This window comes from Lepisosteus platostomus, chromosome 18 (assembly GCF_059453375.1).
Source record: "Lepisosteus platostomus isolate fLepPlt1 chromosome 18, fLepPlt1.hap1, whole genome shotgun sequence".
Taxonomy (NCBI): Eukaryota; Metazoa; Chordata; class Actinopteri; order Semionotiformes; family Lepisosteidae; genus Lepisosteus; species Lepisosteus platostomus.
Window position 1 is genome coordinate 15,243,670 of NC_142628.1, and position 25,018 is coordinate 15,268,687.

General features: G+C 49.4%; 1 protein-coding gene across 2 annotated transcripts in view; it reads right to left on the bottom strand.

The window, feature by feature from the left end:
* The window catches only part of gas2a (growth arrest-specific 2a), a 44,157-nt gene that overhangs the window by 10,539 nt on the left and 8,600 nt on the right, over positions 1-25,018 (bottom strand). For both annotated transcript variants that reach the window (XM_088611459.1, XM_088611461.1), the window contains exons 3-7: positions 20,865-20,989; positions 14,248-14,389; positions 6,515-6,578; positions 5,829-5,976; positions 5,605-5,712 (exon numbers count right to left, since the gene is read on the bottom strand). In XM_088611459.1, the coding sequence (XP_088467585.1) occupies positions 5,605-5,712; positions 5,829-5,976; positions 6,515-6,578; positions 14,248-14,389; positions 20,865-20,989 (587 nt within the window). The remainder of the gene's footprint in view (positions 1-5,604; positions 5,713-5,828; positions 5,977-6,514; positions 6,579-14,247; positions 14,390-20,864; positions 20,990-25,018) is intronic.

Below are 25,018 nucleotides of genomic sequence, written 5' to 3' on the forward strand. Positions count from 1 at the left end.
TCATTCCTGCATAATGACCTCTCGTTTCCAGAAACGTGGACAAGTCAGTTTCCAGGCCAGCCGATACACACCAGCCCTTGTAACCTAGGAGACGCGGTCTCAAAGCGCAATAAATACATAAAGGCACCCACATAAAGAAAGATGAAATGAAAAACACTCCTGACTGGAATTTTTTAATTAAAACCTTGGAAGGGCGAGCTCGGCTAAGGCGAGAAGCAGCTGCTGCCTCTCCACTATTGAATTCCCCAAAGCCCTCTTGTGTCACTCACACACACACGCGCAGCGCGGGATGATGCGGGCGCGCTGGGAGTATCCTTGGATTCCGCTCATTCACACGGACAACCATCGGGCGAGTCGCGTGCGGTCGGGGAGGGCACCGCGGACTACCCAGAATTCCTAGCCATTTGTCCTTGGTTGCTAAGAGACGCTGAAATGAAAAACACTCGGGGACTGTTTACACCAAGCCTATTAATAAACCCATCCTGGTTATGCTTTTTTTCATCTATACAGTAGGTGTGTTTTCTCAGGGAGGCCCTCCAGCACATTGGTGCTGTGTCAGGTCAGCTGGGTGATGGCAGGTATCTCTATCCCTGGTCCTGGAGTTCCCAGTTCTAGTAAGAACCCCCGAAATTCCCCCTTTCAAAACATCGGCAAGACTCAGAAGTTATCAATCACCTCTCATCCTATGAGTTGTCTTAGGAAATGAAAATTTGTTTTAAATCAGCAGAACTCACTGACATCAGCAGACCCCTGATTTAGAGGTCACTGAAATCAGCAGAGGTCACTGACATCAGCAGACCCCTGATTTAGAGGTCACTGAAATCAGCAGAGGTCACTGACATCAGCAGACCCCTGATTTAGAGGCCACTGAAATCAGCAGAGGTCCTTGACATCAGCAGACCCCTGATTTAGAGGTCACTGACATCAGGAGACCCCTGATTTACAGGCCTCTGAATGAATCTAATTCATCAGCAGTAACATCAAAATATATTTTTAATCTATGCTAGTAAATATGAAAGCACTATAATAATAATAATAATAATAATAATAATAATAATAATAATAATAATAATAATATGCGTAGGTGTGCTGAAATTAAATGTACATAATATATGAAAGTACTTTGACAGAAGAGGGTTCTGCTTTGCAGTTCACTTGTGCTCCAGCAGGTAGCGATACTGGGGCAGAAGAGATCATGTCTGTTGTTCTCCTTTCGTGACACGAGTAAACTCTGGAGCTTTGCAACGACGATATGCTGTCCGCGTACTTTATTTCACAGTAGAAGAATGAACACAAGCTAGTGCCTCAGAACACGAGCCGGTAACGCAAGAAATTCTTCAGGTCAACAATGTAAACAATCAAACCGATGCATGTAGGTCCTTTTGTTTGTAAAGGAAATAAATACAAACCCAGATGACAAAATCGCCAGTACACTACATATCTAATTCCATTTTTAAGTACTTCCTAGGAAGTGCAAAATGTACTTCTCACTCTTGACCAGTAGGGGGCCCTTGTGTTTCAGTATTTCAAGTGAAGCGCCAGCGTGCACCTTGTTATGTCAGAGCAGTAGGTCTTTGGCCCAGTGATATTTCTGTAGTTTTACTGACACCTTACTGTAAAACACTAATGGACAACTCGCTCTAATATTAAATTAAATCTCAGGGTTTCTGCAGCGTTCTCTATATCTTGTAATGTTGGTTATGTAGCCCGTCTTCTCATTTGAAAAGCTTTCTGAAATAGATTTTTCTGCCATGCCCTGCTGCTCTTCTGCCACCTTACATCAAAATGACGTACAGAAATTTCTCTATAAAGGTAACTGTTAAGGAAAAGCTGAATGGTTGCTGTTCTCGCTATTCACCAGCAGTTAATAATCCACAGATGGGTTGTCTGACCATGCATCCCTGCCCACAGCCTCAGTGGGAGGGGGACCTGTATTGATTTCCATTAACACAGCAACAGGATGAAGAGGCAGACAATGGGAAGACCAGTGTTTTGCAGAAGGAAGTAGAGTTTCAAGAGGCTTAATTGCTCAGCTCAGGAGCACCCTGAAAGCAGTCATCTAGCCAGAGTTATTGCAGCCCAACAACCTCTGAGCATCTCTCTTAATGGTGAGAGCAAACGCATGTCTTGGGTTCTGGTACCCTCATAAACGGCAGGTCCTTACGTGAGGTGAGAAGGTTTTCAGCCAAGTTCAAAATTCCTCTTAAAGGGGAAATAAATCTTATCATAGCTGAATCACAACCTAAGCAGAGTAACAGACAAGAGAGAGCCTATCAGGCCTATCAGCTTATCTATCAAGTTTATTTACTAGCAGCTAATTGATCTACTCATCCCATCCATGAAGCCAGGGTATGAGCTTCTAAGACTTTGCTGGGTAAGACTTGTTCCAGACACCCTCAGCCCCCTTGTGCAAAACCAGACCGCGTTGAACTATCCAATGGGACTCAAACAAGCAGGATGCCAAAAGCCGATTCAGTGCTTCCGAGCTGCATTGTGTCTGTTCTCAAGAGTCGCTTCCCCGACACCCTGTGTCTCACGCAGTTGCAATGAAGCAGACCCAGCCTGGCCCGGCCCCGTTTTCCGCCTTCGAGCCAGCAGTGCAGATCACTCTGCATCCCCACTGCTGGTGCCGTGCCAGCGTGTGGGAGTCCACAGCACCGACAGTATATTTGCACAGCACACGTGGCATCTAGCACCTGCTGGCTCCTCCGCTTGCTATCAGTGAATTCTCCCTGCCCGACCTGTTGCAAACGCCCCAGACGTCTCTCTGCAGTCGCACGGCACAAAGCCTGACAGATCCCAGAAGAGTTCCCTCCTCAGCGCTGCCATGGCAACGCCCCCGGCACCCCCGACCCCTGACACACAGAGGCAGAGGAAGACAACGTGGTAGCAGAAGGTCTCACCGGGCCTCCTGCGCTACCTCTGTTCAATCTCTCCTCCCCTCCCCACGAACACCTTAGCCCTGAAGATTAATCTCTTTCTGTCATTTCTGCGTTCCTCGCAATTCAAGCCCCCCGCAGCAACCTTCAACAGCAGCAGACTCCTGTTGAATCGTTCACGTACAGTCCAGGGGGCTGTGAGCCGGCGGACATGACAGCGCGCTCTTTAAAACCTTCGCTACGAAGGCACGATCCCTTAAGAACACAGAGCAGAGCCGAGTACAAATGATTTCCATTTTGTAAGATCTGAATCCCTGCCGCACGTTACTAAGCAACCAAGACTCCTTAAGTGTTAGGGAAAGGAAACAGGAGCTCCGTTCACTGGGGCTGTACGTTACAAACAGGTTTAGCGAGAATTTAGCTTAACGCAGAGCAATCAATACTAATTTGTGCTCCTGCAAGTCTCCAGTGCCCTCCACGCAGACAACAGAAAGCTGGGTTCAGCAGCAAAAATATCCAATCATAATATATGATTTATACATCATACAGCAACGCATATAATAACAGACACTGCAGCCTGGTCAGGAAAATAAAATACTGCAGCAGACGCAGGGGTTTTGAGAGCCACCGAAATCTCTAAAAATAAAATATGATAGGAATCAAAACCGTTACAGTGCGACATGCTGTTCTAAAAAAGTCTCATGACGAATGAATTCCCGAAGGTCATGAAAATATTTGGTCAGATCTAAAGCACCAGAAGACCTGGGGTCTTCTACATCCTGTGGAAGTCTGCATCCTGCCCTCTGGCCAATCAGAGGAAGAGCCTGCTGCCAGGAAAAGAGAACTTTGGCCATGTTGTTCCACAGCAATGCAAGTCTTTGTTCTAGCTAGCTGGAGTGATCTTGAGCACCAAGATCAAGGAAACAATTTCAGATCAACTCTGTATTAAGAGGACTGGAAGGAATCTAGGTCCTACAATGGCACAAGGACTGGAAGAGCCGAGACCAAACCCCATCCAGACTGCTCCGATTCCACTCCCGTCAAAACACTGCAGAGCGCATCCAGATACACGTTTCTTTACATTGCAGGCTGCAAGACACCTTTTGTCCCATCAGGCTGGACTCTTACTGGGTCTGTTTCCAGAGGATCAGGACAGGGGAAAACCTGCACCGAGGGAACGCCAATCAACCTGTGACCCCTCCTGTCCGAGCCACTGCATAATCTGTCTCGCGCCCTTGATTATTTCATTGAGACGTAGCAGGGATCAATTTCATAGCTAAGGGGCCGGTAGCGTTCATGTACTGCGATGGAGAGGAATGGAGGTGGTGGTGGTTGTGGGGGGGGGGAGCTCGTGCCCTTCCTCTCTCACTTGTTTAGAGCGTGTCTTCCAGCCCTGCGGTGACAGGCAGGCCTTCTGCTCCATTAGCCAGTAATTGTTGAACTGCAGGCATTGAGTTACTGCCAGACGGAGTGAAGGCTGAGCACAGGCCCAGTCTGACAGGACGTGGCTGGCGGACGCGTGCATGTGTCTGAGAGGGCGTGAGGCTGTCGGTGTCTCGAGGGGCGAGTGAGCAGACGATGGCAGCGCACTGCCACGAATATCTGGACAGCCTCGGATGGGAAGGAACGCCCCGCGCACACCCCTTCGCTCGACAGGAGAAAAGAACCGACTCAAAGGGACCCTGTATTCAAACGTTCCAGATCCTGGGGGGCATGGAAAAAGTCGGGTATATTCAGGAGCAACACTTCAGCAAGCACCAGAGGTGCACAAGCGGAATCCACACGGAAGTGTATTGAAAAATGAGGACAGGAGGCGCGGATATACACAAAGGGTTGTGGGAGTCTGGAACAAGCCTCAAAGCTGCACTGCCCTGCTTTCAGGAAATGGCTGGATCAGTTACCAACCAGGAGCAAAGGGCGCTAAATAGGCTCCAAAGCCTCCTTTCGGCTGTAACCTTTCTCGTGCTCTGGTGTTCGCAAGCCCCACAGCTGGATCTCTACAGAAAGGGGTCTGTGTTCTGCAAGTATTCTGATCCAAACCTGCAGTGAAAGGGGGTCACCAAACCTTCCTCCAGACATGTTGAAAGAGCTTTTTTGGCTGACAAGTACTGCGGTTCGGCTGGTGCACAGTTTGCCTGCCTGGCTCGTCTTTCTTTCGGGGTAGAGTGGTGGCTCTGGGGCTCAGGATCTGCAGGCAAGGATCACAGCGCAGGATCTGCCTCTGTTGCTGGTTCAAATCCCGTAGCTGGCAGAGGAATCCTACTCTGTTCGGCCCCTGAGCAAGGCCCTTCACCCCAGCTGCTCCAGGGGTGCTGTACAATGGCTGACCCTGTGCTCTGACCCCAAGCTTCTCTCCCTGTCTGTGTGTCTCATGGAGAGCAAGCTGGGGTCTGCGAAAAGATAATTCCTAATGCAAGAAATTGAATAGGGCTAATAAAGCAACATTATTATTATTATTATTTTTATTATGTCCCAGATTGCACAGGCAGGAGAGGATATGCCAGCCAGACCCTCCTTTTACAATTCCTTGACCAGCAGGATTCACGGCAGCCCCTAGGGAGCAAACATTCCCAGGAGCCTGGGGAAGTGTGGAAATCGAACTCCCTCCCCACACCTATCTCTGCATATATGTTCAGGTCCGGAGCTTCCAAAGCATGGGAACAGATTCCACGAACTAGCAGCCAGGTTGTTGGCAGGGGGACAAGGAAGAATGAGGATGACTCACCCTGATGAAGAGGATCTTCTCTCCCACCTTGTACCTGCCCTGCGACTGCCTCTCCACACAGAACTTGTTGGGGCACCTGCAGGGGGGGTCCTCCGAGATGTGTTTCACCTGGAACAGGAGAGGCTGGTTACACAGCGCCCGGTGGCACTGCCCTCTGGGACTTAGCGGTCGGGCAGACAGTCTGGGTCGGGAACCTCCCCAGGGCAGACAGCGCCGGTACTCACAGCGTCGTCCAGCAGCTTGCCCGTGCTCTTTTTGGCGGGGGACTTTGGGGCCGAGGGGGAGACGGGCGAGGGGGGCAGGGGGGGGGCAGTCTCCTCCTGCTCGATCTCCTTCTCCAGCTTGATCAGCCCCGGCGGCTCCACTTTGTACCTGAGGGGGAGCAGACAGACAGTGGGACACCCCGCCACCCTGCTTCCTTAAACCGCGGCTAGCTGGGGCTCCCTTTGGCACGGGGCAGTAACACAGGCAAACACAGGCACGCACACACTCACACCAGGGCCAATTTTCCCAGAAGCCAATTAACGTAAACGTATGTCTTTGGACTGTAGGAGGAGATGGAAGTCACCAGCGAAAACCAACACAAACACAGGAAGGAATACACAAACTGCACACAGACAGCTCCAGGAATTGAACCCAGGGCTCAAGCCTTTACCAATGGCCTCCTAATAATCCCCAACTCATCCACGTGGGGCTGCACACTGGTGGGGGTGGAGGGGATCCCCATTACCTGTAAAGAGCTCTGAGTGGAGTGTCCAGAAAAGCGCTATATAAGTGTAAGGAATTATTATTATTATTATTATTATTATTATTATTATTATTATTATTATTATTATTATTATTATGAAGAAGAAGAAGAAGAAGAAGACAGTATACTCAAACTCTGATGCAGGTTAGCATGACTTCTTACCTGGACGCTATCCTCCCCAGCTCCAGCAAGCAGAGACATACCTCCCTGGGCTGTTTGTGCAGAACTGCAAAACAAGAACAGAAGGAAAAGAAACCACAGGGATATTATTACTAAGATCAACACACCCCTCCGTGTGACCTCTGGAAGGATACGAAAGGCCTGGGACTGAAATCCACTGCCATTACTCATCATTTGTAATTAGGAGGTGAGGTCATATCAGAGACAGAATTCAAAAGAACTTTTGAAACAGAAGCATGCATGCTTGAAGAAGAGTGACACATAAAAAAATGAATGACTGGCGACTGGAGATTTTTAGATGTTAAAAATCTATAGCTGGCCCAGTGCTAACAGCTGCCAGCTGACTGAGCTCATACAGGATGCAGAACAGGTAATACCAGCAAATTAAACACACCCTCTTCATATGGAAACAAAGAGTCGAGAACACTTTGAACGAAACCCACAAAGCATCAGAAAGTTGGTGCTTTTAAGGTTTTATCAGAAGAGCCTCTCATCTTTTAGGTTGCAAAGAAATCCATTCAGTAGGCGAGTAATAAATCAGCAATCCATGTGGCTTTTAAAAACACCACAAAGGGCCAAACACATGTGGAGTGTTCTGTGTGCATCTGTGCGCGAGTGGAATAATGGCAAGTGTGTTTGCTGCTCTTCCCCTGTTTCATTAAAAGGGACTCTTGCACGCAAAACATGTCGGTTTGGTCCACATCAAAGTGCCCCTTCTGAAGAACCCTGCTGCAACGCTGTAATCTGACAGTCACAGGCGGGGGCCTCCGAGATTTCAGCTCAGTTAAAGGGGAACTGCGGGCCCAATTTCTCAGACCGGCTATTAAACAAATAAACTCGGTAACACATAAAATTCACTGACGGCATCGCAAAATTAAAAACAATTCCGAACTCGGCACAAAATCGGGAACCCTGTGAAAGTCGCCATGTGGTCAAAAAAAACACCCTGGTCTCGCCATGAGCGAGAGAGAGAGTTCATGAGAACTGTGACGTGAGGCGGCCCTTCCTGCTCACTAGTCCCCGTCATGACTGATGCACTGTGTATTCCTGTATCTCTACTCTCTCTTTACTCCTGTATCTCTACCCTCTCTTTACTGCTGAATCTCTACCCTCTCGTTATTGTTGTATCTATACCCTCTCTTTCCTCCTGTATCTGTACTCTCTCTTTACTCCTGTATCTATACCCTCTCTTTCCTCCTGTATCTGTACTCTCTCTTTACTCCTGTATCTATACCTCTCTTTACTCCTGTATCTGTACTCTCTCTTTACTCCTGTATCTATACCTCTCTTTACTGCTGTATCTATACTCTCTCTTTACTACTGTATCTATACCCTCTCATTACTCCTGTATCTGTACTCTCTCTTTACTACTGTATCTATACCTCTCTTTACTACTGTATCTATACCCTCTCTGTACTGCTGTATCTCTACCCTCTCTGTACTGCTGTATCTCTACCCTCTCTTTACTACTGTATCTCCACCCTCTCTTTACTTCTGTATCTCTACTCTCTCTTTACTACTGTATCTATACCCTCTCATTACTCCTGTATCTGTACTCTCTCTTTACTACTGTATCTCTACCCTCTCTGTACTGCTGTATCTATATGTACGAGTGAATCAGTGCAGGTGGTGCAGCCAACATTTCACCGCAGAAATGTCCCAATGCGATCTGTATGTTAACACATAAGTAGTATTTGTCGGTAAAACAGTCTCGAAATCGAGAGCGATATTTCTATTGGGTAAAAAGAGTTGTCTTCACAAGCCTGCTTGTTTATAGTGTCAAAGGGCCGCTTCACCTCACCGCAAGTTTTGTTGCCTCGTTCTGAATCGCACACCTGGATCTTTTGTGATGTAAATTGGAGGTTTTACGCATTACTGTGTGCATTTTACTTTTATTATGGTTTAAAATTCGCTCATCAATGTCGATTCTTTACAACCCCGACTTAAAAATAGCTCTGCAGTTCCCCTTTAACTCAGCAGCCTGAACTAAGGGGCATTAGTGTCGCCCACAAGGCGACTGGACACCCTGAAATGCAAACAATAATGAGAAGAATTTTCAGCAGCAGAATATGTCATTTATTTGAGTCAATATCACACCTGCGATAGATGTGAACACCTTTGCCCATATTAGAAAATGTGATCTTTGCTATCATTTTGTCGTCCAAAGGGTAAGGGACACTGATTACAACAGGACAGCGCTATTACACCATGAAGTGACACCCCATGGCGTTTATCAAGAAGGCTGGCTCTGTGCTGGGGATGAGCCTTGACCCTCTGGAGGTGGTGGCTGAGAGGAGAATGCTGACCAAGCCCACAGCCATCATGAACAACACCTCTCATCCGCTTCATGGGACTGTTACTGGGCAGCGGAGCACATTTAGCAACAGACTGCTCCAGTTACGGTGTTCAAGGGAACGTTTCCGCAGGTCCTTCCTCCAATAACGCTGCCCCAGGCTAGGACTGTTGGCCCTTCATTTGCTCCTCTATGGACGGCATGTTGCTCCATTGTACTTTTTGGACACTCAATCTGTATAAACCTATGCACATTTTGCACATCTTCTATTGTTTTTACAGTGACTATGATCATATTTTGTGCACACACCTATGTATTTATTTTTATTTTATGTTTATTTTGTATAATTTTTCGTCTATCCTGATGTCTGTCTTTGCTTGTCTTGGGCTGGGCTGCTGTAACACATCAATTTCCCTTCGGGGTCAATAAAGTCTTATGTATCTATCTCTTTAAGGGCTTCCCCACACCTTATCAATAAAACCCGGAGGGGATGACGAGGAGAAGGACAGGGACGGGAGAAGGAAAACGAATCCCAGCCGCGCCCAGGAACTGGCTAGTGATTTCCAGGCGCTCGTTGACGGAATGTTAAAAAAACAGCATCCGCAGCTCAAGGTGCAAGTGAGATCAAAGTGTTCACCTCCTCCACAATGGCAAATTACACATCTAGGACTTAATGAGTGTCATCTATTTGCCAGAGGCATTCTGTTCCAACCCAACAGGGACCGAGAGTGTAATTTGCCATCCGTTGTTGTGACAGAGTGCGATTTTAATCTGGGACCAAACGTGATTTATTTCCTGATTTAATATAAGAGAGCTCCAAATGACTGTGTAAGGGTGGCAATATTCATCACAGTCCTAGAGCTGGTGAAAGATTGGAGATGACATGACGGGAGTCCTTGCTCCAGTGCTTCAGCTCAAGGAGGTAAAAACCTCGACGTTCCCGCCAGACAGGAATTCCAAACTCGGCACCTCCTGCCACCGCCCAGCCGGACGGAGGCTCACGCCATCCTGTGTTGGAATTCAGGGCTGGCGGACAAGGTGCCAGATGGTGGTCAAGTGCTGGGCAGAACGTGCAGCCCACTCATATGACACACAAGCTTTTCCCTCGTTATCAGCTCCAGGACACTCGTGCCCACTCATATGACACACAAGCTTTTCCCTCGTTATCAGCTCCAGGACACTCGTGCCCACTCATATGACACACAAGCTTTTCCCTCGTTATCAGCTCCAGGACACTCGTGCCCACTCATATGACACACAAGCTTTTCCCTCGTTATCAGCTCCAGGACACTCGTGCCCACTCATATGACACACAAGCTTTTCCCTCGTTATCAGCTCCAGGACACTCGTGCCCACTCATATGACACACAAGCTTTTCCCTCGTTATCAGCTCCAGGACACTCGTGCCCACTCATATGACACACAAGCTTTTCCCTCGTTATCAGCTCCAGGACACTCGTGCCCACTCATATGACACACAAGCTTTTCCCTCGTTATCAGCTCCAGGACACTCGTGCGATGGGTCAGTTTTGGAGGTGATGTGACAAACACGAGACACAACACGTCAGCACTCCCGACGCCCTCCGCCAGGGTGGCGAGAAGCACAGAGAGGCTGGTGAATACCGGGCACCACACCGCATGCAGAGAAAAGAGAAACGCCACCTGCTGGCCCTCCTGGGCCCCTCTTTCCTCCGATACAGCCGCAGCTACCGGCCTCCTCTGGTCTCCACTAAGATATTGCACCAGAATTTACACAAGACGCGAGAAAGAAGGAGAGGGAAGAGAAAGAAACACAAGAACAAGGGGGAATTATCGGCTTTAAATGCATTTTCCTTCACTGCTAAAACAACCACACACGCACGTCGCCAAGGCAGCAGGCACCCGCAGCCCTCTGCTCGAGAAGCAGGCGGACAGTAAATCAGAGGGCGGTGCCGTGGCGCCAGCTGGACGGAGTTAAAAGCGCCGAGCAGTGGCCAAGGCTGACGGGAGAGTGCTCTGCCGGGCCTCCAGCAGCCCTGTGGGGGAATAAATCACCCGACGCATCCAGTACCCCACCTAGAACCCTCATCCATCCAACCGGGCCGAAATGAGTCCAGCATGCTTGCTTGTTCGCAGGCTAAATATTTGTCTTTAACTACCTGTCGTGGTCGAGCTGCGCCAATCGTTTTCAGGTGGGGATTGTCATCAGAGCGGGAAAGGAGTCCAGTCGACGGACCGCGCAACGCCACTGGTACTGTGACCAGTAGCCCCGCGTTGCTAATGTTTACACTGGGATAATACCGACGCGGTGCTGTCCATCAGATTCCTCTACTGACACTGGATCCGCTCCTGCTCAGTTTCGCTGTGATCTGATACCGATCTAAACGCAACGTGGTTATTGCTTATTTCGGCACATGCCTACAACAACATTTTGTGCTAATCTCTAATTCACCTTACTTTCACATCAGCGTTTCCTATGGTTTGACTATGCTGAACTACGTGGCGTTTGTAATGGAAGTTCGGGAGGGCTTCAAATCGCCCGTCATTAATTAGCAGTCAGTTCTGATGTCATTTCCTTTTCCTAAAACACTATACTGTCGCCCTCTTCTCTCACTTGCTTATGTCTTTCTGCCTCCCTCCTCCACCCCATCTCCATTTCTGTGGCTGCTCCTGGGTCACTCCTCACTGTGCACGGGGGTCCAGACCCAGTCGTCCTCTGGCCAGGAGGTCAGCCCTCAGCCAGGCGGGTTCGGCCAAATTTTCACTTAACACTCCAGAATCCTTTCAGTGCACTTAATACTGGGGTGTTATTATTCCTGGTGAAATTATAGTAATGTCTTGAGATGCAATAGTAAGGGTCTAGAAGGGCTGTGCCATGTTTTAACAGATGTCACAGCTGGCTTGGTAAAATGATGATAAAGCAGACAGAAAGTGCATCAGAAAGTCATGGTGGAAGTGGAGTCTTGAGACAAACAGCTGGGGCCAAGGCAAGTCTGCAACCACCAAAACTTTTCTTGAATGGCAAAAGTGCCGCTCCTACAGTGTATAACTGTAACGGACAGTTCTTTCCCTACCCTATGCAGACGACACAATCCAGAATAGTGAGGAAGGAATACACTAGGGAAAAGTCACGCAGGAATACAGGGATGAACAGGGGGGGAGTGTCCATACGGTGCTGGTGATCCGGGGAGGTGCGGCCAAGGCGAACAGTCCAGAATAAATCCAAAAGGGGGAATCCAAAAACGAAGGCAAAAGGTCCAAGGCTGAGAAATCCGTCCAAACAGGAGATTAAAATCAGGTGCCGGGTCTGGACCGGCGGGGGGAACAAGGACAGGAGCAGGAAGTTAAAAACAGGACGGAGCCAGGCGCAACCAGGTCCCGGGCTCACACGATATGGAAATCAGATGCAGAGCCACGAGTAAGGTGCGCGCCTGGCTTATAAAGGCGAACTGAACCGGAGAGAAACAAGGAACAGGTGGCGGGGGTGATGCAAATGAGGAAGGGCTGGAGCGCCCTTAAGAGGAGGGCTTTAATAACAGGTCCAAAGAGACTGGAAATTCCCATTCCCACGGATGTCATGGAAACCAGCACTGTTGCACACAGATCTGTCCCATTCCCATCGTATCCCATCTTCCTCCTCTTCCTTTGCGTCGGCACTTGACGTCTTGTGTTGCGTCTCTCTTTTCCGTGACCGTTTGTCTGCTGTTGAAGCCCCACTGGGCTCCTGCTTTTGCACCGCCCCCCAGCAGAACTCGCAGTTCTGACGTTAAAGCAGCCGAGCGGATCCGATGGGGAGTCTTTGTGTAGGAGGTCAATGGAACTGGGAGAATAGGCAGGCTGAAAATTCGAGAGCACTTAACCGAACTGAGGTGCCAAAGAGGAGGTCCACAAGTCGTAGACGTAGAAGACGTAGAAGAACAGGACGTTGAGCTCAACAGGTAAATGATAATAATAATGTGATAATGTTGCTTTATTGGCCCTATACAATTTCTTGCATTAGGAATTTGTCTTTTCACAGACCCCAGCTTGCTCTCCATGAGACACAGACAGGGAGAGAAGCTGGGGGTCAGAGCGCAGGGTCTGCCATTGCACGGCGCCCCTGGAGCAGTTGGGGTTAAGGGCCTTGCTCAGGGGCCCAACGGAGTAGGATTCCTCTGCCAGCCATGGGATTTGAACCAGCAACCTTCCAGCCACAGGCACAGATCCTGAGCCACAGAGCCACCGCTCCACCCAATACTGAGCACTGAGGTTACTGCAGACACCCCTAAAGTATGCTCTGAACTGGCTTCATTACTCTGCTCTCCTCCCCACTGAGAGCTGGTGTGTGGGGAGCGTTCTGGCGCACTATGGCTGCTGTCGCATCATCCAGGTGGGGCTGCACACTGGTGGGGGTGGAGGGGATCCCCATGACCTGTAAAGAGCTCTGAGTGGAGGGGCCAGAAAAGCGCTATATAAGTGTAAGCAATTATTATTATTCATTATTTTTAGTATGCTTGTGCTGGGGGTGTGGTGGTGAACAGGTGAGGTGACTGAGCGAGGGCTACGCCTTCTTAAAGGGACAGCGGTCTGGTTGCGGGAAGCCGGTATCGTACCGTTCGGTCCCGACACACAGGGGGTTCTGTTCGGGAGGGAGGGGTCAGCCGCAGGGGCTCTGTTGGTGCTGTCAAAACGGCTCTTCTGAGAATCCTAACAAGGGCAGGAGGGAGGGGGGGGTCACTCCACAGGGAGGCTGCTGGGTCCCAGCAGAGCACAGGCAGCCCATTCAGAGAGATAAAGACCAGCTTTCATCTCAGATTGCAAGTCAACAATTTGTGCTTTTAACACAAATATCTGGAACTCTTTTGAGTGAGGAGGTGGGAGGGGGGGGGAGAGGGGGAGAATAAAATAATAAAAGGATGTCTTTATGTGCAGGAATTAAAACCCTGCCTTGTTCGGCTCCTGCCAGCAGAAAGGTCATGTCACAGCAACATGCTTTCATACTGAAGCGCGAGTTTTCGCCAGCCACTTTCTCCATTTCTCTTCTTCGAGTTCATCGGGCCCCTCTGAGTTCTCACACTTAGCCACTACAGCTGGGTCACAGGGACACTCTGCCCCAGTGATTCGGCAGTCCGATTGTGTACAGGCTGCTGCACAGCTCCCAGACAGGGCACAGACCAGCTGTTAATTACCAAGCGCGACCGACTGCCAGTGCACAGAGATGTGCGAATGAGGAATAAGGGGTGGGGGATGAGGCAGGCAGGAATACTGAAACAGATCAGAAGAGATCACCAGGTTCATAACTGCAATACAGAAGCTCCATACGCGAGCCCGATTCCGAAACCGTCCGATCATTTCGTGGTTTCTGTTCACCGATCGGTTCCTGGTTCCACTGCGGCCGGAGAGCAGGGGCGTGACGGTGAGGAGTGGGGGCCAGGGAGGGAGGATTGTGGGTGCAGACACCTACCCAGGCCTTCGGACTCGAACAGGCAGGTCTCGCCCACGCCCACCTCTCGGCACCAGGCCAGGAAGTTGGCGGTGTTATCCCTGGCGAAGAAGGAGCCGGAGGGGGCGCTCGTCCGGCAGGGGATTTTCCGGCTCGGCAGAGGCTGTGGGGTTGGGAAATATGGTTCGTTAAAGGTTCGCGATAGTCCACGCGCAGTTCACCCTAGAACGTCTAACTACAGCACCTGAAACACTCTGATGCGCCTCATTGACTGGCTTCCTGTCAAGCTTAGTGTCGACTTCAAAATCCTCCTGCTCACCTATAAGGCTCTGCATGGCACCCCAGTACCTGTCTGAGCTACTATCGCCCTACTCCCCACCTCGCAAGCTTCACTCCTCTAATTCTGGTCTCCTAACTGTCCCCCAAGCCCGTCTACACTCTAGGGGTGACAGGGCTTCTCCTGCTGCACCCCAAAACTCTGGATCTCTCTCCCCAAGGATATCAGAGAGTCTCCTTCTCTCAAGTCCTTCAGATCAAAACTTAAAACCTTCTTCTGTAGAAGAGCCTTTACTTCACTGGTTCCCTTCTTCAACCCTCTGCTCCTACTGTATTTAGTACCACCATCTACACATTCTCATCGTGTTTATCTTGTGTATTTTTTTAGTGTTGTTGTTGCTGCTGTCATTCTGTAAAGTGCTTTGAGAAGCCACCTTTAAAGGTGCTATATAAAATAAAGTTTATTATTATTACTATTATTATTATTATTATTGAACTCCCCACAATTCTGTATTTCTTTTCTAGTGGCTACAATTTCTGAATAAATTGAACAAAAACTTCCCTTCGGTGATCAATAAGTAACTGTTGTTCACTCTCTGTGTGGAAAGACTGACCGATCCTCTGTCTGGCCAGCGGACCCAGGTGGTTATTGAAAGGGGTCCGGTCTTATTCGACTCTGGCCAGGGTCCGCGGTATTAAATGACACACGGACCTCTGTGTAATCTGCTGCACGTCTTCCTGCGAGATTTATGTGCATTTCTGTGGTTTAGTACAGGATGTGAAAGTCTGAGAAAGAGAAAGGTGTAATGATGTAATGCTGGAAAAACGCAGCCTCATGTCGAGAGCTCTTCTCGGTCTCCTTCTTGGTGATGTAATCATTTTAACCCCCAGTTTGCTGCTGAAATGGCTGATTTTGACAAGGACTTGAACAGTGTTTGGTGAAGACAAGCACAAAGTTCCCTAGCTGAGGAACCTCCTTAAAATCTGAACAATTGCGCCTAAACAAGAAAGCAAATGGCCTGAATTCAACAGGGGGCTGATAAGTGGATGGGAGGAGATGTGTTTTCAGCTGTGGGCACATGCGGATTGATTATTGGCCATTGTCATTCCAGTTTATTTCAGGCTTGTTGGATTTTTTCCTGAGACACCCCAGGAACATGCAGAGTATGGTACTCTACGTCCTTAAAGTTGAACAGAGATCCTTATTTCCTCCACGCCATTCCGGTAAGTTTTAATAATAATAATCCCTTACACTTTTCTTTCTAGCGCTTTTCTGGACTCTCCACTCAGCTCTTTACAGGTAATGGGGATCCCCTCCACCCCCACCAGTGTGCAGCCCCACCTGGATGATGCTCGAGTCCTCTCACACACACCAGCTCTCAGTGGGGAGGAGAGCAGAGTGATGAAGCCAGTTCAGAGATGGGGGTTATCAGGAGGCCATAACTGGTGAAGGCCAGGGGGAAATTTGGCCAGGACGCCGAGGTTACACCCCTGCTCTTTTCAAGAAACACCCTGGGATTTTTAATGACCACAGAGAGTCAGGACCTCGGTTTTACGTCTCATCCGAAGGAGAGGCACCTTTTTACAGTACAGTGTCCCCGTCACTATACTGGGGCATTAGGACCCACACAGACTGCAGGGTGAGCGCCCCCTGCTGGCCCCACTAACACCTCTTCCAGCAGCAACCTTAGCTTTCCCAGGAGTCTCCCATCCAGGTACTGACCAGGCTCACACTGCTGAGCTCCAGTGGGGCTGCCAGCTGGGAGCTGCAGGATGATATTGAACCCTGGCTTTACCCTCAAATGCTTCAAAACTGGACACTTGACCTTACATCGCAGAGATGTCCAACAGCATGTCACCGCTTGCAACTACAGTGCTGTAAAATGCTCGAATCCACACAGAAAGTGGGATGTTTTCAACACATGGCTGCATGGGAAGAGAATGCTCTGGGCTTCTTGTTTTCTCCCCAGATCTGTAAAAACAGCCCACCAAAGACATACTTGGCATTCCTCTGCATCTGATGCCTTGTCAGTAACTAGACTTCCCCTCCGCTCCTTCTCTGACAGAACCTCGTGATGCACCATTATCTGAGTGCTTCTTCTTCTGCAGGGCAAAATTGCATGATTAGTTTAAGACTCTCTGAAACTTTGTAAAGCAAATCCAATTACCTTAAAAGTCAAATCAAGGGTTTATAAAATGGGAATGAAAAAGATAACAGTTATGAGAGGGGTACTTTTCCATTTTCAGTACGAAATACAGACAGGCTGCTCTCCTCTCTTTGGCAATTTCCCTTAGCCCTCTTGGTCAGCAGTCGGTCATTTCCACGGAGATTAATTTCTATGAGTTTAAAACAAGTTAACGGCGATTCTCGTCTTCGAAGTGTGGATGGAAAATAGCTGGCAGTATAAGTGATCCAGGGCTTGCAGGTTCGGACACAGGAGGTTGTCCATTTCTACGCTGGAGAAACAGTCAGATTTTTCTGTGCCGTGTACAGACTTAATTTACAGAATGATTGATTCTGCGATACAGAAGAAGATGGTGAGAATCTCATCAAGGCTGTCAGTATCTTACCCAGGAGCGTTCCAAAATCAGCACTCGCTGTTTTAATTTGCACCAAAGAAAATGTATAATAGGCTCCCCAGATGGTCTTGGATCTGGCCCTGTGATCTCAGCCTCTTTGCAGTTCACTGCTCTTTTCCATCTTTTTCCATCTAATTCTTTCACAATTCCCACTGTGTCTTGGCTGTCGTTGCTTTCCCACATTGCTGTTGTGCTTTCACTCGTTTTGGACACGATTCAGACAGAGCAGCACAGCTACAGGAGGACACCAGTTGGATTTAGTGTGGCTTCACAGATTAACATCACCCAAAGAAGTGGCGTTCAAGGGGCATGATGTTAGGCATGACATGAACTATGGAAAATCCTAACAGAGCAAAGCAGGAGTGTGGCTGTAACGGGAGCCGGTCCAGGTATAATCAGGAAGTGGAGAAGGACAACAGGGAGGAGACGACGAGGATCAGGACAGGTTGACAAACAGGGGGACGTGACAGGGGTGATCTGGTGCTCAGGAGGGCGTGACGGTGGTGATCCGGTGCTCGGGGGGGGCTTGGCGATGGCAAACAAGTCCAGAGAGTCCAGGGGGGAAATCCGGGGCGCAGTCCAAAGTCCATCCAAGGGATCCATCCAAGATGAGACAAACAAGATTAAAATCCGGAATGGGATCTGGGACAGGGACAGGGAATAAAACCAGGAGGACGAGGCCAGGCGCTCCGAGCCCCAGGCTCAGACGGTCAGGACGCCGTGATGAAGCCTGTGCCATCGGGTCTCTCCTGGACCCGCTGGTAGGCGGGCTTCTGGGCGTCCATCTCCCAGTGCTGAGCCAGGAATAGCGAGAGAGCCAGGCTTAAATACAGACGGGCTAAACAGGGGGCAGGTGCAATAATCAGCTAAAATATAAAAGAGCCGAAGCCTCACTATCAGATCTCCTACAACTCTTATTTATTCACCTGCAAATATTTGTGTTTGCTGTAATAACATGCGTGTCTATACTGTTTTAGACTAAATGACTGACAGAAACGCACCAATACCTGTGTCGCCCCTAGTTGTCTTGTCGCCCTATATCTGCTCCCGGGGAACAGGCCCTGGCATTGAAATCAATTCATCATTTGAATTCTTAACGTTTTATGTTCACACGGCCCCTTCATCCCCTAGTGACCGAGTGAGCCAAATTAGGGGGTCGTACCAGATGTTTCGGTTAAGAAGAGCCCCCTGGGCCTAGGGAGAGCAAGCCCACCGGCCAGCCCCTGCCTCTCTCGCAGGGAGACGGACAGAAGCAGGTGCGCAGACGGGCGGGGGGGCTGGGGGGGGGTAGGAGGGGCTGAACCCACATGGAGCGGGAAAGAATGTTAAACAGGATGAGGTCATCAGTCAGACGGGCTGCAGTTTTGTCTGGGTTTCAAATTCCGCTGAAATAAAAACCAGCCAAATTGTGAACAGTTCCCCCAAGATACAGCGTCTCTCTCTCCTTGAAGGTATTTTCACATTCCAGGTCTGGGAGGCCAGTCACCTCCTTTCAGCCATCAAATATCCACAGAGAGAGTGAGAGAGCATGAGACGTCTCCTCCAGGTCACAGCTGATGGGGGGGGGGGGGTTCTGTCCCTGCAGGACAGCTCGTTTGAGAGCACAGGAGCATAAAACAGGTCGCAAACGACAGCAGGCCTCCGAGTCTGTTTGTTCGTTAGCAGCTAATTAAGGCGAAAATCTCACTCCCCAATGTTTCTTGAAGGAAAGGTCTCCTCCACTGGGGCTTCCCTTCCTGGGGTAGGAAGAGATGGGCCAGGAGAGCCCAGCCGGTGCTGTGCTGCTCAGTAAGGTGCGGACGTCCACTGGGAGTGTCTGGCTCAGGAGCCAAGAGGGCGAAGTCATGCTCAAGACCGTGGGATTAGGACTGAGAATCCCAGACACCTGAAGGGGAGGGGTTATTCAGAGAGAGGTCCCTTCATAGGCAGCCGCCGTATCTCCCTGCAGCTCCCAGCTGGCAGCCCCACTGGAGCTCAGCAGTGTGAGCCTGGTCAGTACCTGGATGGGAGACTCCTGGGAAAGCTGAGGCTGCTGCTGGAAGAGGTGTTAGTGGGGCCAGTAGGGGGCGCTCAACCTGCGGTCCATGTGGGTCCTAATGCCCCAGTATAGTGACAGGGACACTATACTGTAAAAAGGCGCCGTCCTTCGAATGAGACATTAAACCCAGGTCCTGACTCTCTGTGGTCATTAAAAATCCCAGGGTGTTTCTTGAAAAGAGTAGGGGTGTTACCTGTCCTGGCCAAATTTCCCCCTGGCCTTTACCAGTCATGGCCTCCTAATAACCCCCATCTCTGAACTGGCTTCATCACTCTGCTCTCCTCCCCACTGAGAGCTGGTGTGTGGAGAGAGGACTGGAGCATCATCCAGTAGAGTATCCAGAAAAGTGCTATATAAGTGCAAGGAATTATTATTATTATGATTATTAGTGAAGTCAGTGTTCCTAAGTGTTCAGGGACAGTCACTTTCATCCAGAAATGCTCTCCTGTGTCAGAAAACCTCAGGGATCTCCTTGAACTCAGCATCCCAGTAAGTCTAGCCATTGTCAGAGTTTTCTCTGCTCTTCTTGATGAACTTCTGTACAAACAGTACATAGTGGATGTCTGCTTACTGTCCAGATGTGAATGGAGACATGAAGTGCACCAATCAGCTGCTTCACCAAATGGCTCCCCTGTTCATTACAGTCAACGAAACAGAAGATCACCCTTTCAGGTGTGCCAGGGCAGCTCTTTCCTCTCCAGTCTTTAATTCAGCCCTGCGTTTTTGTATTAAATTCACACAGGCACCTGGATCAAAATGATGGTGCACACTCACCTATAGAGTCATGAGACATGAGCAAAGGAATCCCACATCTTAAATTAATTCATTAGAAGACCTTAATTATCTCTTCCTATTAGAAATAAGAGTTCAGTAGGCTTAGAAGAGGTGTCACTTAGGAAGTAACCATATGCAGAACACCAATATGTACAGATTGACCTAAAGGCGATTGTTATATAATCATAAATATATATTTAAAAAGATATTCTTTATCTATTTTTCTTGGTCACTTCTCTACCGCTGCACCGCACTGTGGATTGCAATACCCTCCCTGAAGACTTACTTTACCAAGCAAATAGTGAGATCAGCACAGGCTGCTTAATGAAGTACATTCAACAAATTCTGAAACCCCGATACCACCCTAAGCACCCTTCCAGTGTGCTCTTGACGTACTGATTTCGGAAAAGCAACTTAAATTCTGAGCTGTGGCGGGTGAACCGAATTCTGAAAAGCCCCTAGATGTTGGTACAGTACTTCCATAGTCAGCCTCCTTGCCATTCCCACATCTACCATTTTAATAATAATAATTAATAAATAATTTTAATTGCTTACACTTATATAGTGCTTTTCTGGACACTCCACTCAGAGCTCTTTACAGGTCATGGGGATCCCCTCCACCCCCACCAGTGTGCAGCCCCACCTGGATGATGCAACGGCAGCCATAGTGCCCCAGAACGCTCCCCACACATCAGCTATCAGTGGGGAGGAGAGCAGAGTGATGAAGCCAATTCATAGCTAGGGATTATTAGGAGGCCATGATTGATAAGGGCCAATGGGAAATTTAGCCAGGACGCCGGGCCAAATTTTGCTTTGCCATTGTTCTCATTGTGCTCTACCACCGAGCAGCACAGCAGCCCAGGATACGGGCCTGTATCCTTCACAAGACAGCCCCTGGAAGCCATCAGTTGCAAAAGCCCCTCTCGCTCGGACACACAGCCCCTCCACGGGTGTGGCCTCCCCCCTTTACCTGGCCAGCCCTGGGCAGCTCGCTGCCGTTTTCCTTGAACTTCTCCTGCAGGGTCCCCGCCAGCCGACACAGCAGAACACCGTTGTCCAGCCGGCTCATGAAGGTGTCCGCCGTGATCTCCGTGCCTGCAGCGGGAGAGGGAGAGGCGTCGGCAGGGGCACCCAAGAGGACCTCTTCAGGAGCGGCAGGGGAACCGGCCAATCAGAGCACCCAGGGGAAGAGCAAGACTGAGAAACGGGTGCAGGCCTTTACACAAAGAGCGGCGGGAGTATGGGACAGGCCGCCCAGTCATGTTGTTGAAAGCAATGCCCTGGGTTGCTTCGGGGGCTGAGATCCTCTGCTCAGCACCCAACCAACACAGGACCTGGAAGGTCAGGACGGCGACTCTCACTCATTAGAAACGAATGCGCCTCGTCCATTGAAACGCAGGAGCTGCTTAATAGAAGCAATGTGCGGTGCACCCCCTCCAGCAGGATTGTCCTGGCAAGCCTGGGGTTTCTGCACTGGTGAACTGCGGTCTTACCATAATAATCCCATGCACTAGGGTTTCGCAGAGTTCCGATTAATATTCCTCTGGTTTTAAGATGCTCAACCACAGGACATCTCGCAAGACTGTGTACGAAGAAACACCGTACTGTAGGACAGCGGCGAAAAACTTGGCCGAGGGGTGGGAGAGGGCAAAGAGATGAACAGTCCATAATAATCGCACTGTAAGGATGAGGATATCACACCCCAGAGATCTCCTAACACAGGCAAAGAGTCACCCTACTCGGCTTGCCAAAGGAATCATTCCAACATGTGGGCAAGGAGAGATGGCTCTGGAAGACTTTCACCAGCGCCTGAAGCACAGCGAACAACACTAAAGAAACAAAGCTGAGACTGAAGCAGGTCAGTGGCAGAGCTGCACAGACCTGCCGAGTGGAATTGTGGGGCAACAGTCAGCTCTCGCCCCTCTGTGTGTGATGGGCTGTGTTTCAGCACTGCGGCCGCTAACTCTGCTCCAGCCCGCCATGCCTACCCGGTGAGATCACCCCCCAAACCTTTAAAAACCCGGGGGGGGGGGGGGAGGGCGGTTGGTGCTCAGGAGGAAAAACCTGCCGGAATATTTTGTTCGCTGTTTTTCTTTTTTTCTTTTGTGAGGTGCAGGCGGGGTGTTCTTAACGAGCTCCAGATGTGGCCGGCGAGCCTGCTCCGGCTGGGGCAGGAATCCGCCGGAGTCTCCGCTGACTGGGGGGTGGGGGGTGATCGGAACAGCCCAGACGGTCTGGGAGGCATGATCCCCCCCCCCCCCTCGCCAGCCAGAGGGAAAATAAACTGCACATGCTTCCGCGGCCTCGTAAACCTGCCACTGGAGCCTTCCCAGCAGCCCCCACCCCCTGGTCATGGGGTGTCCTGTCTGTCCTGTGTCTTCCCTGCTGCTACTGCACGCTGACTCAACACCCAACGTCCCTGGAGCTGTGGACTCAGCTAGAGCAGCCAGACAAGTGGACAGGGTGGAAAGGCTGCTGGGTAGACGGAAATGGACAGACAGGTTGGCCAGATCGTGTTCATTCCCACAACCCCTAGCGACAGCAGGCCATAATCCTGGAAAGGTGTTTCCTGTCAAACGTCTGAGAGAAAATAACGCATGAGTAAATTAAAGGTTTAGCACCGGTACCCTGCAGCGTGGAGGACTTTCAGGTTTCAGACCTGGGGTGCTCTCTGTGTGGAGTTTGCATGTTCGCCCTGGGTTTGTGTGAGTTTCCTCTCACCAGTTGTAAGACATACTGATAGGCTAACTGGCATCTGGGAAAACTGCCTCTGGTGTGAGAGTGTGCATGCGTTTGTGTCTGTATGAGCCCGTCTGTATATACCACCCTGCGCTCAGTGCTTGCTCTCCTGCGACCCGGAATTGGAAGAAGCAGTTAGAAAATGGATAGATGGGTGAATTATAAGACACCTCTCTTGTTGGTGATGAATTTGTTATTATCATCTCAGATTTACTGATACAGCATATTTAACATACTGTTTATATTGACAGAACATGAGATATAGAATATAAAATTGAACGAATGTATCTACAGGGCTTGGAAAAAGACGAATTTAGGATTTGAATGTGAATATATACTGTAATCTGTCCAACAACCTGTGTAGGTCTAGGAGTGTCTTGAGATGCAGTATTGGAAGCCAAGCCCTTAAATAACAGCTTGAAAGTGCAGTGAGCCCGTGGCAGGGAACACACATGTGTAAGTGCTAAAACTATTTAATCCCCTCTGCGCAGCAGGAATCAAAGTCTGAAAACCACGGTTCGCATTTCTCTCTTCGCTCTACGCTGATTTCAGCGCTGTTAGATTTCGCAAAGTCTTGTGGCAGAGAGGGAGGTGCGTGGGCAGATCAGGAGGAGGGAAGCATGAAGCTGGATTTTCCTGGGGGGAGTTCTGCAAAAAACGGCCGGCTCGTGGCCTCCCGGGACCCAACAGCAGCTCCTAGAGCTTCCAGGGGAACAACATCTCTATTGCAAAGATGTCTTCCAGCTCAAACCCAAACCTACCACTTATCTCGATGTTACCTCCTCATCATGCCTTTGCTATGAGCTCTACAATTACACTGGCAGACTGAAGGAACTGAACCTGTTTTAGTCCTGAGCAGAGAAGCTTAGCGACCTGATCAAAGTCTTTAACGTCCTCAAATGCCTGGACAAAGCCCGCCCAGCGGACGTCTTCAGAACGAGCAGTGACACACAAACCAGAGGACACAAGCGGAAACTATACGGAAGTGCTTTTAAAATCAAGATAATCTTTACCCAAAGGGTGGTGGGAGTGGGGAACAAGCCACCCAGCCAAGGTGTTGAAGCTGATACTCTGGCTTCTTCCAAGACACAGCTGGATGTCAGACGAGCTGGATGTCAAACTAATCATCTTAAACCTAACCCTACCAGAGCTATACCCCATCTCTGACTCCTATCCTTAACAAAAAAACTAGCACTCCTCCAGCAAACTCTGTCTGGTTCCTGCATAATATCGTATCCTGTAAAATATCTTATGACCAACCTTTTGTAAATGAACTCAGCGTCCTATTATTTCTTGGGTGGGACTTGACAGCCGTGCACTCCTGCACGGCTTGTGACCAAACATGCCCCCTTTCTCCAGTCTCAGCCCTTTCAGTCGGAGTCACCACAGCTGAGGTCCAGAGCTGTAGAACTGCTAGCTGATCCAGAAACAGTTTGTTCCCACCTCGTGTAAAACCATCAGCGATCGGCGAAGCAGCAACTTACATACAAGCGTACTGCTCAGACGTACGTGCGCAGACGAAACAAGTGTGTCCTAAGATTAAAAAAGCTGACAGCTGTGTTAGGAAATGATCTCTTTATTTATTAAATCAACGCTGTGCCTTCTCAATGCACCAGGGGAAAAGGAGCCTCTTATTGACGAGGATAAAATGATTAAGTAGCTAATGTCTATGAAGCAATTAATAGGAGGATTGAGACGTATTTTAATTGTCTTCCAGTTGACACGTTGCTCTAAATATAGAAGGGAGGGCTAAAGCAGAAGGCTGGTATTTTGCAGAGGAAGGTTTTCTTTTTAATAGGCGTGAGGAGCTATGGCTATTTTCATCTTTAAAAAGTGGAAAAAAAATGTGCCTTGGATGTGGGGAAAAAAAACTGGTACATTTCCGCAAAAGAGCAAAACAAAACTGCCTGGTCGTGTTGCTCTTGATCTTAGCATGATCTTGCTGTTTGCCAAGTAGGTTTATCCACTGTAGGTAAAGCACAGTAGAGCAAAGGCACTGCATGAGTTTATTCTGTGAGACATGTCTGAAATGGGGTAGCATGTGGGGGAGTGGTTAGCACTGCTGCCTTACAGCCCTGGGATCTTTGGTTCAATTTCAGACCTGGAGTGCTGTCTGTGTGGAGTTTGCATGTTCTCCTCGTGTTCATGTGGGCTTCCTCCAGGTGCTCTGGTGTCCTCCCACCACCCAAAAACATACTGGTAGCTTAACTGGCTTGTGGGAAAATTGGCCCTGTCGTTAGTGTGTGGCCTCTAATGGACTGGTGTCCCACCCAGGGCGTACCCCACCTTCCCAGAATAGGCTTCCCCCAACCCTGAACTGGAAAAGTGGTTGGAAAATGGCTGGATGTCTGACATGGCTGCTTTCAGAAGGACAGCCATTTCCAA